This window comes from Vipera ursinii (genome assembly GCF_947247035.1).
Source record: "Vipera ursinii genome assembly, chromosome: 6".
Taxonomy (NCBI): domain Eukaryota; kingdom Metazoa; phylum Chordata; class Lepidosauria; order Squamata; family Viperidae; genus Vipera; species Vipera ursinii.
The window spans coordinates 1,080,317-1,096,173 of record NC_139515.1 but is presented as its reverse complement, the minus strand read 5'-3'; the positions used below and the strand labels follow the sequence as shown (position 1 = coordinate 1,096,173).

The 15,857-nt window shown below is 49.4% G+C and overlaps 1 protein-coding gene across 2 annotated transcripts; it reads right to left on the bottom strand.

Moving 5' to 3' along the window:
• Window positions 1–1,295: 1,295 nt before the first annotated feature.
• Window positions 1,296–6,697, bottom strand: CDKN1B (cyclin dependent kinase inhibitor 1B). Of its 2 annotated transcripts, none has more exons than XR_014492850.1 (3): window positions 5,561–6,697; window positions 4,461–4,708; window positions 1,296–2,718 (listed from the first exon to the last, which is right to left on the bottom strand). XR_014492850.1 is itself a non-coding variant. In XM_083365738.1 (3 exons), exons 1-2 carry the CDS (start codon window positions 6,492–6,494, stop codon window positions 4,566–4,568), a joined length of 1,077 nt encoding a protein of 358 aa, XP_083221864.1. In that variant the 5' UTR covers window positions 6,495–6,692; the 3' UTR covers window positions 1,298–2,718; window positions 4,548–4,565. The 2 variants fall into 2 exon arrangements, 1 of the variants encoding a protein (XP_083221864.1); XM_083365738.1 differs by having other exon boundaries at window positions 1,298–2,718; window positions 4,548–4,708; window positions 5,561–6,692.
• Window positions 6,698–15,857: the final 9,160 nt, after the last annotated feature.

The following is a 15,857-nucleotide window of genomic DNA, read 5'->3' as shown; positions in this document are numbered from 1 at the left end:
AGCGAGATTGTGTATTGCCTACAGGTGCAAAATGCTCCTTCAATCCACGTTTCTCTTCTCGAGCCTCCATGCTTTTTTTGCGGTAAAGTTGACATTTTGGGGTGTGAAATTATTTCCGAAGTGGGGCACGTTTATAAATTGCAACTTCAGCACACAGGCACACAAAATAACAATACTGGTCAGGCATCTGGGCAACTTATTTGGAAATGAACTGCTACAAGTGTGTTGTTTCTTCCAGAGCCGTTTCTGTGCGTCTGACCTCCCTGAATCCTGATTAGGTTTAAACAAAACTCTAGATGTGAATGTCCTTGATATGCAGTGGTCAAGGCACCGGGCTATAAACCAGGAGACTGTGAATTCCAGTGGGAAGGGGTAGTACTAAGTATATTTGCTACCTTGTTTATATTGTTTGTAAAAACAAGGCAGGATACAAATTACTGAACATCCACTAGCTCAGGGGGCAAATGGTCTTGCTTCCCTCAAGTCCTTATAACTAAATTTGGGGGGGGGGGGGTAGTTGTGTGAATAAACTTATAATTCATTGACTGATGTAGAAATTGAACAATATTCTGGGAAGTTGGATCAGAAAGAATACCAAAGATACTTTGAAGGGGCTAGTCTAGGGATCTGCAACCTTAATAACTTTTAAGACTTGTGGACTTCAGCTCCCAGAATTCCCCAGCCAGCCCTAGGCCAGGGGTAGGCAACCTTGGCTCTTTTGTGACTCGTGGACTTCAACTCCCAGAATTCCTGAGCCAGCTATGCTGAGGGGAAAGGGAGCGGTTTCCAAGCTGAGCCATGCTGGCTCAGGAATTCTGGGAGTTGAAGTCCATTAGTCGTAAAAGAGCCAAGGATGCCTACCCCTGCCCTAGGCAGATGCTGGCTCAGGGATTCTGGGAGTTGAAGTCCACAAGTCATAAAAGGTTCTGCACCCGTGCTCTAGACTTTAGCTTGGAAAAAGTCATAGCTGAGGGCTACCTGTACATAACTTACAACCATTCATTTGGTGACCATTCAAAATTACAATGAGAGTAATTTTTCACACTTAAAGCCACCTTCACAGCACCCCCCATGGTCAGTTAATCCAAACTCAGATGCTTGGCAACTGGCTTATATTTATGACAGCCACGGGGTCATTTGATCCCCTTTGGCAACAACCAAAGTCAGTGGGGAAGCCAGATTCAGTTAACAACCACATTGTTGGTTTAACAGCTGCAGTGATTCTCGCCACTGTGGCAAAAAAGGTGGTAAAATGGGACAGAGCTGACTTAACTTTTTTTTTGTTTAGCCGTGGAAATTTTGGGCTCATTTGTGGCCATAAATCAAGGATTACCTTTAAATATTTGGAAAGCAGGCAAATTGTTCCAACCGGTTTTATAAAACACACAAAGACAGCTTATATGTTTATATATGGCAGTCGTCTTTATTGATTGCTTGATGTAAAACAGTATCACTTGGCAACTGGGTTTTGTGTTTTGTTTTTTTTTTTTTGTTTTTCTTTTCTGCACATTACACAAAAAAATTGAACTGGCTCAGTCTGCAATCATTTAAGCACAGCCATATTAATTAACAAAACAAACTCCCCGCAGAGGCTAACAACAGCAACAAAAAAAAAATCCCCTACCAAATAGAGCATTTACAAATGCACAAAAACCACGTGCCACTTTGGCTTTCTGGGAAAATATCTTCTAGATTAAAAAATCTTTTTTTAACATAAATAAGTTAGTATAATTTCTCAGTGTCTTTACAAGTTATGTACACAGGTACATTTCAAAACTTTTTTTTTCCAAAAAAAAAACCCACCTAGAAAATGTAAAGAATACTGTTTCCTTTTCATTTACTCACTTAACGAAGGCCGGAAAAGTGAGCAAATAAGAGTCTGGACTTCCAAGAATTTATTAATTTCTCCTCTACGTTGTATGTTGTTGGGCAGGACTTTTAAAAAAAGTAAGGAGGCCACGGGGGAAAAAACCCCTATGACAAAATGCCCCTTAAAAAGAGTTCCTCTTTTGCAGCTCCAGAGGGAACTGGGCCTCCCACACAAAACTCTGCCCTGTGATCTCAAAGCATCGCACAACCTTCTCAGAAATCAGGTATTTCCCCAAAGCGCCCGCCCGTCTCTTCCAGCGAGGTCAGAACAGGCAAACACTTCCCAGATTGTGTCCTTGACACATAAATTTCACCAGCAGATTCATTAACCTGCTGGGACAATGATTAAATGCCAAATTATTATTTTGGATTTTCACACACACACACAAAAGGAGGGCAATATTCCTTTAATAAACACATCTGCTTCACCCTGGGGCTTGGAAGCAGATTTTGAACCCATCACCTTTCATTAGCTCCACCCCTTCACAAAACAAACGAAAACTCCCTTCCCCCAGGAGGGGAGAAAGATTTATGTGCTACATAATGTAAAAACTATTTACACAGGTAGTACAAAGAAGCAAATGAGGAAAAACCTAATTGCAGAATGCTACATCCATTGCTTTAAGAGGCAGGCCCTTTTAAGACGGCCTAGTTTAGTGTTATTCCATTGCAGATATTTTTTTTCTTTTTTCAGTGCTTTAACGCGTTCCCCATCCCTCGGAGAATCAGTGATATGTTTTCTTTCATTCATTTATTCATACATGTACAGGTGCATATATGAATGCAAGCGCTGGATCTTCCTGGCTTCATTTGCCTCCTCCCAATCCAAGGAAACAAATATTCTTAATTCTGAAATGGAGGAAGAGAAAAGGTATCAATTTCTGAGGGCTCCAATTCCTTGTTTTGTTGTTATTAGAACATCACAGAGTTGCGTGAGATGCACAAGTCTCTGATGTTTTTATTTATCAAATGTCTACAACATCCATCCCACCTAAGTAATTCTAGGCAGTTCACAAACACATGTATAAATAAGCAAATATACAAACAAAATCTGTCAAAACATTCTGTGGATCTACAGTTTAACACTTTTTAAATTTATTATTTATGTACAGTAGATACTTATTTTCCTCACAACAATCCTGCGAGGTTGGGTGGGTGGAAAGAGGGGACAGGCCCAGAGTCACCCAGCTGGCTTTCCTGCCTGAGGCAGGACTAGAACTCACAATCTCCCAATTTCTAGCCTGGTGCTCTCACCACTAGACCAAACTGGCTCTAATCATCAACTGACAGGCAGCTTTAGAGTCCAGCCCACCAGTCAAGTCTGGTTTCTGTTATGCCAACTTTTAGAATCCTAAGTTAAAAGAAAGTTTTTGGCTTTTCAGAAAACCTGCAGATTCTGCCATTTTCATCGCTACACACACACAAATGGCTTGATTTGTTTCTCCAATTAGTCAAGGTATGCACACACAGAGAGAGGCAAAATACAATAATCTAAATAATCGAGTACTCAACCCTTTTGAGCCACAACTCTAACCAAGATTAGCATTAACTTAACCCTAGCCTGCTGCAGAAATTCTTCTAAATACGTTGCATTCTGCCAACAGCCAATCTTTTTTGTTCTCTCTCTCTCTCTCTCTTTTATAATCTCATCAGACAAAAACAAGACAACTCCACCAACAACGATTTCATAACACACTTCTTGACTAAGGAGGGATTCAGTTAATCTGCCCCAATCAGATTTCAGAGTGAAAGCTGACAGAATTACCCACAAATAGGAAACTGCTTAGACGTAGAGAGACGGGGCTAAATTTTGTGCTATCCTGTTATTTTCTGGGAGGTGTTGAAGAGACAGATACCAACCCTCACTTTGCCCTCCCTCCCTCCCCCCCTCTCTCCTGTGATTGGTCCACCCAAAAGCTTTCATTTCCCTTTCAAATGTTCAAGTAAACAGTTAGTAGTAGTTAATGTGAACACGTGTCCTCGCTCATCCCAACGGCATCGCGAGCATCTACTTCCAAGCCGAACGCTCATTTTATTAATTTGAAAGTCAGATCTGCCAAGATTCTTACACCATTCCTGCTATGGAAAAGTCTGTCCAGAATGCCTGTCCTTAATTAAGAGATTCTGCTGCTTTTGAGCTGTTCCATTTACCGCCACTAAGAATACAGTCCAAATATGTTGTTTGCTATTCATTTCCACCAAACTCCACAAAAGCTTTATCTTTAGACAGAACAGAACCTCGACATTTCAAACGACCTACCAATTGTTTACAATGCAGAGGGGAAAAAAGAATTTTTATTTTTAAAAGCCTTTTTTGTGCATGGGCTTTAAGCATTTCATTTTTTCCCCAAAGACAGATTAAAAAGTAAAGAAAACTTTAACAAAGTCTATGTTGCCACCTTGCTAAAAAAAATACACTGCGCTATATCCTAGGCAAATGCATTCCGAAGTAAAAGCCACCGTGTCCAGCAAACACGAGTTTATCCCCTATAGTAGAATTACCACTCATTTTCTCCTAAAAGCCACTTCTTAACTTATGAGTAAGCTTGAATTTGACAGCTTAAAAAAATAAATCGCATAAACCTCCATACCTCAGCCAAAGAAATTGCAAGGACCGACTTGAAGGGATACAAAATAAACCAGCCGAGGAAGCGTTTCCTTCTAAACAGCAAACCCACCTCTAACAAACCACCCGTTTACGTCTGGCACCGCTTCGGACTGGGCTGCTGCTTCTTCTTCTTCGGCGTCTGTTCCTCGGAGCCGGCCACCAGTGGGTCTTCAGGAGGATCTGGAGAAATTTCTTCAGCTGTGTTGGCTCTTTTGCTTTGAGGAGAGGAATCTGAGGGGAGGATTGGGGGTGGGAGGGAGGGGAGGAAAATGAGGAAGGAGGATATTAAAAAAGATTTATCCTGGCAATTGGTTAGGCGCTGAAGGAGGGCAGGAAAACAGCATCACTGTGGAAGGCAGTTCTGGAACCACCTCCAAAACATGCCGCGCATTCGGACCCAGGATAAGAACGTCAGAATCGAAAGAGAAGCCTCTTACGCTGAGGAGTGTCCGAAATTAGGCCTGTTTTGAGAGCCAGCGGAGAAAAGCCGTGGGTTAAGGGAGGGGTCCCCAACCCCCGGGCCCTACACCGGTCCCGGTCCCACCGTCAACTGGGTGGCACAAGCAAGCAAAGCGCCCTCCGGTCCACGGAAAAACCTCTCTCCAAGCGACTGGTCCCTGGTGCCCCAAAGGATGGGGGACCTCTGGGTTAAGGGATCCCGGAGCCAAGCCAGCCCACTTCGCCGGGTTGTTGTTGTTGTGGGGAAAGTAGGAGGGAAGTATGTTTGCCCGCTTGGGTTATTGGTGAAAATAATATAAGGGCGGGATGCAAATAAAGAAAACGGGTTCGGGTGAAAGCTGCCGGCCGTCTGGCCACCGCGGGGGTCTGGGAGGGGGCCTCGCTTGGCTCCCTGCCCGCCCCGGAGAGGCAGATCGCGGGGCCGCTGGCCCGGCGGCCAAGGGCCCCAAACGGGCCGGCCTTCGCTCCCAAGAACCCCGCCTCGGGCGCCCCGCGGGAGCCAGGGAGAGGTCGGAGAAGCCGGGGAAAGGGCTGCCCCCCGCCCCCGGGACGCTCGGCCGGACGGAGCCTCGGGCTGGCGAAGAGGCGGCGGCCGCCTTCCGGGCGGCGGGGACGGCGTCTTACCCTCGGCGGCGGGGCGCTTCCTCGGGCCGGCGCTCCCTCGGGCCGGGGCGGCCCCGTCCTGCTGGGGCTCCGGCCGGGGCTCCGCCGCCGCCGCCGCTCCCTGTGCGCAGCGAATTCCCCCGGGCGGCGAGCGGGCGTCGCTGAGCTCCGGGCGGCGCTGGGGGCCGGCGAGCCGCGGCGGCCGGCTGTAGAAGTCGGGCAGCGCCGCCCGGTCCAGCGCCCGCCACTCGAAGCGGCCCTCCAGGGGCTGCCCGCGGCGAAAGTCGAAGTTCCAGCGGCGGCGGCCGGCCTCCTCCAGCTGCCGGCTCTGCGCCCGCCACTCGCGCGCCAGCCCCGGGTGGTCGACGGCGCCGAAGAGGCAGCGGCAGGCCGAGGGCTTGGGCGCCTCCGCCGGACGGCCCTCCGTCCGCTCCAGCGTCGGGCTCCCGCTCGAGACGCGCACCTTCGACATGGGCCGGCCGGGCGCTGGCGGGGCGGCGGCGGCGGGGGAGCGGCGGGGCGTCCCGCTGGGGCCGAGGGCGGCGGGCGGCCTTTCCCGAGCCGGAGCCGGGCGAGGCGGCGCTTCCCGGGCGGACCGCGCGCAGCAGCCCTGCGGGGCCGGGCCTCGCATAAGCCGCGCTCGGGGCCGCCGAGGAGCGCTCTCCGCAGCTCCGGGGACGCCCAGGAGAGGAGAGGCCAGGCGAGCGACCGACGGACGGACGGACGGCCGAGCCCGGCGAGGAGGCGGCGGCGGCGGCGGGAGCTGCGTTGCTCGGGGCGGCGGGCGGCAGAAGCCGAGCCGGCGCTCCGGCGGGCAGGAAGGAGCCCGAGCGCGGCGGCGGCGGCGGCGGGAGGGAGGGCGCGCGCCTTCTGCGGCCCCCCTGCCCAATATGGCGATGGAAGGGAGGCGGCTGATTGACACGGCTCGTCTATTTAAACGGAGGCGGCGCGCCATTGGCCCGGGGAGTGGGCGCCGCCCCGCCGCAACGCTCGCCGATGCTCGCGCCCGCCCCGCCGGCTTGAAAGGGGGCGCGGGAGGCGCGGGGACGCGCGCCGGAGCCGCCCAGCGCCGGACGGAGGGACGGACGGAGGGACGGAACCGGCGGAGCCCGGGCGGGTCGCGGTCCCCGGGGGCCCGTTCCCTCCGGGGAAGAAGCCAAGGAGCGGCGGCGGCGGGTTCCGGCGCTCTGGTCGGCCAGAGGAGGCGGCAGGCCCCGGTCTGGGAGCCCGCGGGGGCCCCTCGGCCGGGGACTCCGTTGCGGCCCGCCTGTCGCCGCCTTGATTCCCCCGCGGATTCCGGCCCCGGGTCTGGATCCTTCCAGAGGACGCGACGCGCTGCGTAACGGTAGCTTTGGTCTTAAGCTACGATTGGTGGCTTAGCGTCGTGTGAGCCCAGAACAATCTCTCTCTCTCTCTCTCTCTCTTCCCTAAAGTCTCCGGAAGGAATCTGCCGAGGGGATCCTGTTCCAGACTTGCTTCTCCTTCCTCTGAGCCAGGATCCCGCTACAGGGAAGCCAGAAGGAAACTCCCGTCCGCGTGTGTGGCCCGGCCCTCCCTCCTTTGCACGTCTGAATCCAGCCCCGGCAGGTGGAAGAGAGGAGAGGGCGTCCCGATTACATTTTAACTGGATTCCTTGCCACAAAGTCGTCCTTTCTCTAATGGGGATACCCTGTTTCAATCTGTAGAAACGGATGCCCGAGAGGATACATTGAGGGGGAGAAGCTGATCGGGATGCCTTTGTGTAGATCCAGGTGTTCCTTTTCCACCTAGGTAGAGGCAGGTGCGTCGCTTCCTTCGCACGTACCTAGTGGCTTTTGGGTTTCATCACTTGGACCCTCCTGAGAGCTCATGACAAAGGTTACATTAAGTGACATTTTCCACGTGTCGAGTCATCAAAGATATTAAACCACTCCTAAGATGTATATTTGACCATTGAAGTGGTGGGCAGTTTCTGCCTTTGGGGATCAACCTTAAAGGAACCAGCAGGTAAGAAATACCACAAACTGGCAGCAAAGGAGGCCTTGGGAAAAAACAATTCAGGTGGTGTGATGTGTATAACAACCAGAACAGTGAAAAGAATAGAATTAGAATAGAATAGAGCTGGAAGGGACCTTGGAGGTCTTCTAGTCCAGCCCACTGCTCAAGCAGGAGAACCTATACCATCTCAGACAGGTGAATGTCCAGTCTCTTCTTAAAAATCTCCAGTGATGGAGCACCCACGATCTTTAGTGGCCAGCTGTTCCACTGGTTGATTGTCCTCCCTGTCAGGAAGTTTCTCCTTAATTCCAGGTTGCTTCTCTCTTTGATCAGCTTCCAACCGTTGTTTCTCGTCCTGCCCTCTGGTGCTCTGGTGAACAACGTGGCCCCCCTCTGCCTTGTGGCAGCCCCTCTGATACTGGATCGCTGCTATCCTGTCACCCCTGTTTCTTCTTTTCTTTAGACTGGCCAAACCCAAGTCCCGCAGCCCTTCTTCCTGTGTTTTGGTCTCCAGGCCTTGGATGGTGGGTTCCCTGTGGCGCTGTAGGGAAGTGAATGTTGCCCATTAAAGAAGCAGGATAAGAAGGGCTTCTGACTGTTGGTGTTCAAGAAAATTCCTGAGAATATTGTGGACAGCCAAGAAAACAAACCAATGGATCATTGAACCAATCGGTGATGTATTTGGGACACATTATGCCAAGATCTACAATTTTGGAGAAGGTTCCCGCTAGAGGCGCAAATGGCTCAAATTATCCTGTTTTGGACAATACGCAAAGTTCTAGCGCTTTGGGGAATAGTGGTGGAAAAGGTGGAAGGAGGAGAAAAGGACGGCCAGCAGTGGACATGATGGAGGCACCATTAGAAGAACTAAAGGATGTCGGAAAGAGATCCCTGAGAAAAATCTGTCTGCAGTTGCTAGGATTCTACATCAACCTGATGGCAGATAATCAAAATTTACACCACTTGTGTTGGGAAAATATATAGATAGTCCTTGATTTATTACATAACTGAGCTCAGAATTAACAGTCATAAATCATGTTGGTAGGTGAGTGGATGGCTATGTGAGCGTGCCTGATCTTACAACTATTTTTGCAGTGATTGTGAAGCCAGTACCATGGTAATAAGTGAACCTGTTGAACTCAATGGGCACTTTTTGCTAGAAGCCAGAAGTAAATGCCAATTTCTGGCAAAAATTGTACTCGATTGCAATTGTGTGAACAGGGAACGGAGCTAAATGCGGGTGGGTGCCCCAGATACATTCACATTTGAGGGGGATCGCTGGCCATCAGAACTTCAAAACTGGGCCTTAAGTAGTTCTGGGGAGGTTGGCCATAACTTTGAGCCAGTCATAAGTAACTTAACACACTCTTCAATAGGAAAATGTCAAAAAAAAAACCAGTGTGTTTTTAATATGTGCAATGACTCATTCAAAATACGTTGCATTTGGAATGGAGATTAGCGCGCTACGCAGGACAAGGTACCCAACTTGATAAGTGATGTGGCCCCCTCAGCCTCCTGCTGACCCATTGGCCAAGGCCACCCAAGGGAACCATCCCACGGTTTTGTGACTGATTATCAACATCTTTTGCCGCATTTACTTCCTCTTTCTGGCACAGAAGCCCTTTGGGTAAAATGGATTCGCTTAACAACCACGCCATTTGCTTAATGACCGCCACCCCCTAATTGGATCAGGTCATGTGATGCCTTAACTTATAACCGCAGTGACCTATGACTATTATTCTGGGCAGTTTTGTAAATTGAGGACCTGTTCAGAGACTGTAACGCCATTAGAAAATTGTTTTTGACAGGACTTACCTATTTGGGCTTGCAAACATTTGGATGACTGCTAGAGGGCGGAAGAGAATTGGGGTTCATGTGGCTCGGCACTGCCCTCTCAAGGCCATCCCGGTGTTCGCAGCCAATGATTCAGGGGAGCCCTTTCTAGAGGCTGATTATTTTCAAACACTTAACAATGACGTTTTCCTGTTGATGTGTTTTCTTTCCCTCCTTTTTAAAATTTTGCAACAGTTGTTCTACCTGCAGCTGGAGCCTATAATGACGGTTTTCTAACCTTCTCAAAAGGGCCCTGAGGGTGGAAGTCTACAGGAGGCCTGACATTAAAAATTGCATGCCTGTCTCGGGACGAACACTGGGAGAATAATGAGGCCTAACCATGTTCATTCCATCTGAAGAACCGTGTGAGGGAAAAGGTGACAAAACAGCTCTGAGATCTGTGGATATTAACCATCCAAGTCTGTTCAAAAATGTGCTTTCTTTCCTGTCCTAAAGGCAGATAAGAGGATCCATGAAATTAAAACTCACCATGGGAGTTTAATTAAAACCCCGTCCCCACCTTGCAGGCCAGGAAGCCAATTTTAGCCAGTTTGTTATTGCTGCTGCAGGGATGAGAAGGAAGTGATTGACACCCAGTGCCCTGTTTGGAAACATCCTTTGCATTCTTTGTTGTTGTCCGTTCAAGAAGTTACGGAAATTAAGTCCTAGTGCTTGACCTTCTGGTCCGGCTCTCGGTGATCTGGAAGAAAGCCCGTTGTATCCAGTGAGACTGAATGCAAGTGGGTTTATTACAAAGCAAAATATGTCCTGTTCTTCTGCTTTCCTTGCTTGTATCACAATCGATGCATTTGCAAAGTGCCAACACAGTCCCCGAACTGTCACTATTGGATGTGACCAGACACCATCGTTCTGTATTGTTGTTAGTTGCGAAGACATGTCCAACCCCTCGCAACCCCATGGGCAACGTTCCTCCAGGCCTTCCTGTCCTCCACCATCTTCTGGAGTCCATTTAAGCTCACGCCTCCTGCTTCAGTGGCTCCCTCCAGCCACCTCATTCTCTGTCGTCCCCTTCTTCTATTGCCCTCGATCTTTCCCAGCATTAGGCTCTTCTCCAGTGAGTCCTTCCTTCTCCTTAGGTGGCCAAAGTATTTGAGTTTCAACTTCAGGATCTGGCCTTGTAAAGAGCAGTCAGGGTTGATCTCCTCTAGGACTGACCGGTTTGATCGCCTTGCAGTCCAAGGGACTCGCAGGAGTCTTCTCCAGCACCAGAGTTCAAAGGCCTCCATTCTTTGGCACTCAGCCTTTTTTATGGTGTTCTGTATTGCCTGCCCAGTTTGGGAGTGTAGCTCACTGGGTTTCCTACCCTCACACACCATTTCTTCTTAAAATGCCCAGCAAATCATAAAACAGGAAGCATAAAGACAGCCTGGTTGCCCCCAGAGTAGTTTCAGACCTCGGGGTGCCAGTGGCTTACCAAGTAAGGATTTCAGCCGGGAGGACTCTGCTTATCCGCTGCTCCTGGGTTATCAGAATTAACAACTGAGAGATTGGCTGGTTGGATAATTTGTAGAAGACCAGTCAGTTCTTTGGAGGGGGAAGTCCCTTCTTGCTCAAACATTCACAGTCTAGATTAAAAGATAAAACTGTCTGGTTGGAAACACTTGTAATCTGGACTCTGGAACACTCAGTGACAGGAATAACCGAGTTCCTGGCTCTGCTACTCGTTACATGGAGAACATCCGATTCTCAATATTGCTAGGGTGACAAATGGAACAAAACAGTTTCTGCTGGCACGGAGGGTTCTTTGAAGCGAGTCTCCACCGCGGAAAAATCTGGTGCCAAAATGAAGCGATGCCTTGCCAGGTCATTCTGCAACGCTCTCTACATGGGGCTGCCCTTGAGGACCACTCGGAGGCTCCAACTGGTGCAGAATGCAGCCGCGAGAGTTGTGTTGGGGGTTTCCCGATACTCCCATGTTACACCTCTGCTCCGTGAGCTGCATTGGCTGCCAGTTGTCTTCCGTGTGAGATTCAAGGTGCTGGTAATGACCTTTAAAGCCCTACATGGCATGGGTCCGGAATACCTTAGGGAGCACCTGCTGCCGGCGTCAACTTCCCTCTGCCCAGTCCGCTCCCACAGAGAGGGCCTCCTCAGGGTGCCTCCGGTCAGACAGTGCCGACTGGTGGCCCCCAGGGGGAGGTCCTCTGTGGGTGCGCCTGATCTGTGGAACCGTTTACCGGTAGAGCTCTGGATGGCCCCTGACCTTCGCTCCTTCCGACGTGATCTAAAGACCTATTTGTTTGAACAAGCCGGCCTGGTCTGATGGGTTTTGGGATCTTATCATGTTTTTATGTATTTATCTGTTTTATTGGGCATTATGGTTTAATCTCTTCTTAATTTTTTTACTTTTGTATTTTAGTATTTATTGCCCTGTTCACCGCCCTGAGTCCTTCGGGAGAAGGGCGGTATACAAATTAAATAAAATAAAATAAATAAATAAATTCCTTAGGTCAGGGGTCCCCAACTCCTGGTCCGTGGACTTGCACCGGTCCGCAGCATGCCAGCAAGCAGGCCGCACAAACGAGCAAAGCTCCATCCTCGGGATGCTGGCAGTATTGAAAAACGCATGCTTTCTGGCCCACAGAAAAACCTTTCTCCGTGGCACCGGTCCCTGGTGCCCCACCTTAGGTGGCCTGGATTCATCCCACAAAGGCCTTTAAGGGCAATAACCAGCACCTTGCATTGGACCTGGAAACGGGGGCCTGTGGCATGTAAGTTTATACAAAGTGGCAAATTTAATGGGGCATTTTGCAACACCTGAACGTACAGTGATGACCTGCTTCATCACACTGAAGCTCTTGTGTTGCTGTGCTGGCCTTCGGAGAACAGAGTTTGCCAAAAACACAAGCAGGCAAGAGGGCAGCTTTAGTCGGCTCTTAAAAATGTGGGGAGGGGATTGTGTGCTTCGAAGTCAGTGTCGTGCTGAGGAGCCAAAATACCACCCTGAAGCTTTGCCCAGTCCTAATAGCTCATCTCTCTGGCTTTCTTGATGGATGCAAGGACAGCAAAGCAGCAAGCTGTCCGTAGAATTAATAGCCTGGATTTTTTAAAATGCACACATACAGCTAAATGCTGTCTTCCTGGGTTTTTAACCAGATTAAATTCTGCACGGAACTGCCCTGTGCAGTTTGCAGGAGAAACAAGTAAAATGGAACGAGGCCGTTGGTTTTCATCCCAAGTTTATACTCCAAACACTTGCCATAAGCACTATAAACAAGCAGAGATCACCTTGCCTGTTATTTTTATTAGCTTCAGAGGTTCCGTGTCACAACAGCGGATCGCGTGGACAGGCATATATTGCCACAGCACCCTCTCCAAAGCAAATAAAATGGATTTTCTGCCTCCAACTTCCTTCTCACTTGGTTGACTGGAAGTGTGTGCCTGTGGGGGGGGGCGGGGGGGGGGAAATGCTGCAAAACGGGTTGTGTGGCTTTAAAAGCACTCCCATTGGCAAGCGGTAGGGTGCTGCAGGATTTGAATGCACCGCTTGGTAGCGTGTGGAAACACACCACTCGGGGAAGAATTTTTACAGTCTACTTTTATGTGGTCCAACACACACGAGCTGTATATAAGCTTATATAGCAGATATAAAGGCCTGAATCCTGTTTTTCTCAACAACAAACCTGAGAGCTGAGTGGCCCAAAGTCACCCAGCTGGCTTTCGTGCCTAAAGCAGGACTAGAACTCACAAATCTCCCACTTTCTAGTCTAATCAGAGCCTTGGTGGCGCAGTGGGCTAATGCCTCCTTCAGTAACACCAGCTGCCTGCAATTAGTGCAGGTTCGAGTCCCACCAGGCTCAAGGTTGACTCAGCCTTCCATCCTTCCCAGGTAGGTAAAATGAGGACCCAGATTGTTGGGGGCAATTAAGCTGACTTTGTAATAATGCCGCTTGGGGGGGGTGTGTGAAAGCCCTAACAAGCAGGCATAGACATAGAATGAAGGCTACTGCTAAGCTTGTAAGCCGCCCTGAGTCTTCGGAGAAGGGCGGGATATAAATGGGATTAAAATAAATAAAAAAAATAAATAACGCTACACCAGGTTGACCAGTACACCAAAATGGCTAGCTCTCAGGACTGACGTGGATCTGTCCCCAGTTTAGTGGACTCCTCTGTCCGCCCTGGAAAAGGACGCGAGGGAGACAACACACTCAAATGGGGGGAACCGTACAGGCAACCCTCAATTTATAGCCATAATTGAGCCCAAAATTTCCTTTGCTAAGCAAGGCAGTTGTTAGCTTTGGCCCATTTTACGCCCTTATTGGCCATATGGTTGTTAAGTGAATCGCTGCAGGTTAAGTGAAGCCACCTTCTTCTCCCAAGTGGATGGAGGAGGAGGCGGGAGAGGAAAAGCAGAAAGCAAAAGTTACCCCAAGCGAAAGCAAATCCGCTCTTCTTCCCAGCAGGCCCCAAACAAGAGCAGGGAAAACAAGAAGGATTTGGGGAGCTGGCATAGATACGTGCCAGTTGCCCCAGCATCTTAGTCTTGATCGCATGACCACCGCGACAAGCCTAATTGCAAGGATTGGACAAGGACTGTGTCTTTTTTTTTTGCAGTGCCGTTGTAACTTTGAACGGTCACTAGACCAATGCTTGTAAGCGAGGACTACCTGTATTTTTTCTTGAGTTGAACTCAATAATGCCCCTGCTGAGGTTGAGCAAACTCTCTCTACCTTCAAGTAACCGGGATGTTTGCAAACCAAGGGGCACGGGCTTTAGCCTTCCTGAGATCTGGGGGAGACGGGGCTTATCTCCGGGGCCGGGCCCCCAAAGGTGGAACCTTGTCCCCAGGCAGAGCCAAGCGGGAAGTGCCGGGAAGGGGAATTGCCAGCCCTGCTCCTATTTCAGTCAAGGCCTAGCCGGGCCGCCCAGCCGTACGATTTACATAACTGTTGGAACACGCAGGTGGGCACAAACCACTGTTTAAATGTGATCGGAGAAGCCCTGCCAGCCATAAGTGGGGACCTGAGCGTTGCTCTTGGCCAGCTGCCAGGGGCCAATTTGTGAATCCTCCGTCGTTTGCTCTTCTTTCCACCGGGATGAAGAGAGATAAACATCCGAATGGCTGAAATGAAGTTCAAAGCGAAACCAAATGCTTGCCTTCCCATCTGAATCTCCTTTGGACAAAGCAACCTAAACACACACACACACACACACACTTTTACTTTGTTTTCCATATTCAGTTACAAGTAGTCCTTACAACTTACAAAAGTTTGTTCAAAACAGCACTGGAAAAAGCGGCTTATGACCGGTTTTTCCACCCTTATGACCGCTGCAGCATCCCCCCATGGGGTCACATGATCAAAATTCAGATGCTTGGCTACTGCTTCCTATTTATGAGGGTTGCAGTGTCACGTGATCAACGTTTGCCGCCTTCTGACAAGCACAGTCAATGGGGGAAGCCAGATCCACTTAGCGACCAGCTGCAATGATTCACTTAACGACTCTGGCAAGAAAAGTCTTAAAATGAGGCAAAACTCACTTAACAGATGTCTCACTTGGCAACATCGATTTAATCAAGGATTACCTGTGTTAGAATTAGTGGAGGACTTCCCCTGCTCAAAGCAGGAGGCCCGATAAGATGCTGCACAAACGGCTTCTTGAAAACCTCCAGTGATGGAGCACCCACAACTTCTGGAGGCAGGTTGTTCCACTGGCTAATTGTTCTCACTGTCAGGAAGTTTCTCCTTAGTTCTAGCGAGGGTCTCCCTTTAATGATCTTTCCATTTTGCCTCAAGGGCTTTGAGACTAGGTCAACACACACACCCCACACCACCACCCCGTCCGTCCTTTATAACAGCCTCTCAAGTCCTGGAACGCTGCTATCGTACGCAACCAATAATATTTCTCTTCTCACACGCTCGGATAGGCACATATGTGCTCAGCCAGCACAAGTCAGGCAACTCAGGGGAACTTCCTTTCGAAAGTCGCAATAGCGGAGAAACGGCCAGGATCAAAATCAAAGTCCAGGAGACAACTGGAGTCTTTTCTCCAGAGAGAGAATCTGAGATGAAAATTGTAGCCAGGGATGGCTGTGTGTTTTTGGACGAAGGGAGCAGCTCTGACACAATTTGTTTGTCTCAAAATATCATTTGGGGGGGGGCGGGGGCGGGTTGATGTAAAAAGAAAAAAAGCCATCTCCCTGGGGAGCTAGGTGTGAAAGCTTGCCCAGGGCTGGTACTTCACAAGAAGGGCGCACGTTGGAAGTTGAAATCCACACACAGAGTTGCTAAGGCTGAAAAACAGTCAGTCCCAATAACCTTATTCCGTTTTCATTCTTTTTTCTGGGATCAACCTCCCAATTAGTTACGATTTTCAATTTTCCTCCAGCAATGAAAATTTCCATGTCCACTCTAGTGTGGATTCTGTTTTTATTTATTTATTTATTTCAGCTGCACCCCGTTTTGTTTTTGGCAGAATGATTTGCTATGACATTTGGTCAGCTTGCTGGGAAGAATAGCAGCAGCAGCGGTTCCACCTTAAATAGTCG